The 2,082-nt window shown below is 55.3% G+C and overlaps 1 protein-coding gene across 1 annotated transcript, besides 3 other annotated features; it reads left to right on the top strand.

Moving 5' to 3' along the window:
- Positions 1 to 23: 23 nt before the first annotated feature.
- Positions 24 to 66: a microsatellite.
- Positions 67 to 98: 32 nt separating this feature from the next.
- Positions 99 to 129: a microsatellite.
- A 43-nt stretch (positions 130 to 172) lies between these two features.
- Positions 173 to 1,702, top strand: Tco025E_10131 (zinc finger protein; the record flags this gene model as incomplete). Its single annotated transcript, XM_029376919.1, has 1 exon — positions 173 to 1,702. One exon carries the CDS (start codon positions 173 to 175, stop codon positions 1,700 to 1,702), a length of 1,530 nt encoding a protein of 509 aa, XP_029222965.1.
- Positions 1,703 to 1,914: 212 nt separating this feature from the next.
- Positions 1,915 to 1,949: a microsatellite.
- Positions 1,950 to 2,082: the final 133 nt, after the last annotated feature.

The following is a 2,082-nucleotide window of genomic DNA, read 5'->3' as shown; positions in this document are numbered from 1 at the left end:
AAAACAAAACGAAACAAAAAGTAATATATATATATATACTTATACATTACTATAATAATAATAATAGTTGAGACGAGGGATATTATTTGTTGTTTCTAGTCTGTCTCTGTGTGTGTGTGTGTGTGTGTGCTTGGAATCGTAGGTGGCAGGCGCGAGAGTAAATTTCATTTGCATGCAACTGGCCCACTGGAAGCCAGACTGTGCCTCCCAGCAGTGTGATAGTTGCGCCAAGAAGTTCGAGTTTTTTCGTCGCCGGCACCACTGTAGGCTCTGTGGCGGGATATTTTGCTACAGCTGCTCCAATGCGTTTCTCCCAGGCGATTTGATACTGCTGCGGTGGCTGGACGTCAATGGGCACAGGGCGGCTGCCGCGAAAACGGCAGCGGTCGACGCGACGGTGTCCGATAAGAGGCTGGAGACGATGATGGAGCGGCATTTTCCCACCAGTCCCTACCCCGGTGGGTTTTCGCTGCCGCCAACAACGACGACGCTGCAGCGGGTGTGTGCGCGGTGCTTCGACGACGTCGAGGTGCACGCAGGCCTGCACACGGGGACACGGAGCCGGGGGGCGCACGGCGGCGCCTTCGCTGAGGCGGGACGGGGCGGCAACTCCGCCGTGCACTTGCGCAGTCCGGGCGACAGACGCGAGTCGTTGGTCGGGGGCCGCGAACGTAAGGTGTGTGTGATACTGCTGCAAGGCAGCGGCGTGGTGGAGAGCGGCGAGCGCACCGACCCCAGGGAGCTCTTCCACGCATTGGGCCAGCTGACCATTCAGGCCAAGTCTCACTCCTCCCAGGGCAACCCGAGCAGCAAGGAAACCACGCCTTCACTCGGTCCTTCGCTAAGCTCGGCGTCCGATCTTTCTGGCAGTGAAAAGAACCTTTTTGGTACTTCTGTGGGGGGAAGAACGCCAACGGCAACGCCAAGAACAGGTCAGCAGTCTTTCTGTAGACGCTTCTCAGCCACGAGCACACCGACAAAGTACCGGAAGAAGATTGTTTTGCAGGTGCCGCTGCCATTGAACACATCTGATCCCACTCGCCTCTCCCCAGCCTCTGCGGTGCCCAATTTGTCGGTGCGGATCCAGCTGGTTGGTATCACCCATCGACACGGCTTTGACAAGGCACTACTGCAGCAGCACACCATTGGTACAGATGCGTATGTTATTTTGCTGGACGGAGAGCCTGGCTCTCCCTTGGATACGCCTAAGATACCAGGCGTTTGTAGTGGCTTTGGGAATGGAACAACTTTATCCTGCCCTACGCCCCACTCGGGCAACACTATCCTGGCTCCGACGATATCTATATTCCCCCACTCATTGGAAACGACGCAAGCACCACCCCCAGAGGCGATGCCACCCACGATTGGTGCGGCGTACGATCGTTCCTTCTCTGGTAACTTGATGGAAAGTGCCCGCGCCGTGTGGGAGGCGATTGGACGGTATGGCGGAGACACGCCCATCTGTGCCGTTATTGATTGTGCATCGTGCACCAGCCCAGGAAGCCCGGAGTTGGCTGCGGCCCCTGCTCCATCTGGGTGCAGCAGCACTTCGCAGACGGGCGGCGGCGTGAACCCTCGCTGCCATAACGACAGACACCAAAGGAGTGTGCCCGTGGAGGTTCAGGCGGCTGCGCTGCATAGGGCCCTCCTCCTTCTTACCGATGAGGTTCTCCGGCGTGACATAATGCGGCGAAAAGGCTGAGAAAAGCAATGAAAACGAAAAGGACGAAAAGAACAAAAAAAAACGTTTTTGCCCCTACTCATAGATGGGCGTTTTTTTTTACCATTGATTTTAATCATAAAAAGAAAACCTGGGAAGAGGAAAGTATGGGTAAAAGGAACTCGGAGCAGTGCTTGAACCCAATAACTTAAACGCACGTCAGAAGAAAAAGAAAAGCGGGAAAAAGTGCTTCTGTGGATTGGTGGGTGCGACTGTGGGTGGGTGAGTGAGCGTTTGTCCTTGATATAGCTCCTTTATACCCCTATTACTTCGCGTGTGTGTCCATGTATGTATCTGTGTAGATGAGTATTTCCGTCAGTGGCCCCGCCCCTCTTCGACAGGCGGCAGGGATCCCCCCAGCG

Source organism: Trypanosoma conorhini (genome assembly GCF_003719485.1).
Source record: "Trypanosoma conorhini strain 025E chromosome Unknown Tco_14.4_contig_01485, whole genome shotgun sequence".
In the NCBI taxonomy this organism is placed as follows: domain Eukaryota; phylum Euglenozoa; class Kinetoplastea; order Trypanosomatida; family Trypanosomatidae; genus Trypanosoma; species Trypanosoma conorhini.
The sequence above is the reverse complement of the archived record's forward strand: the minus strand, read 5'-3'. Positions and strand labels throughout refer to the sequence as shown.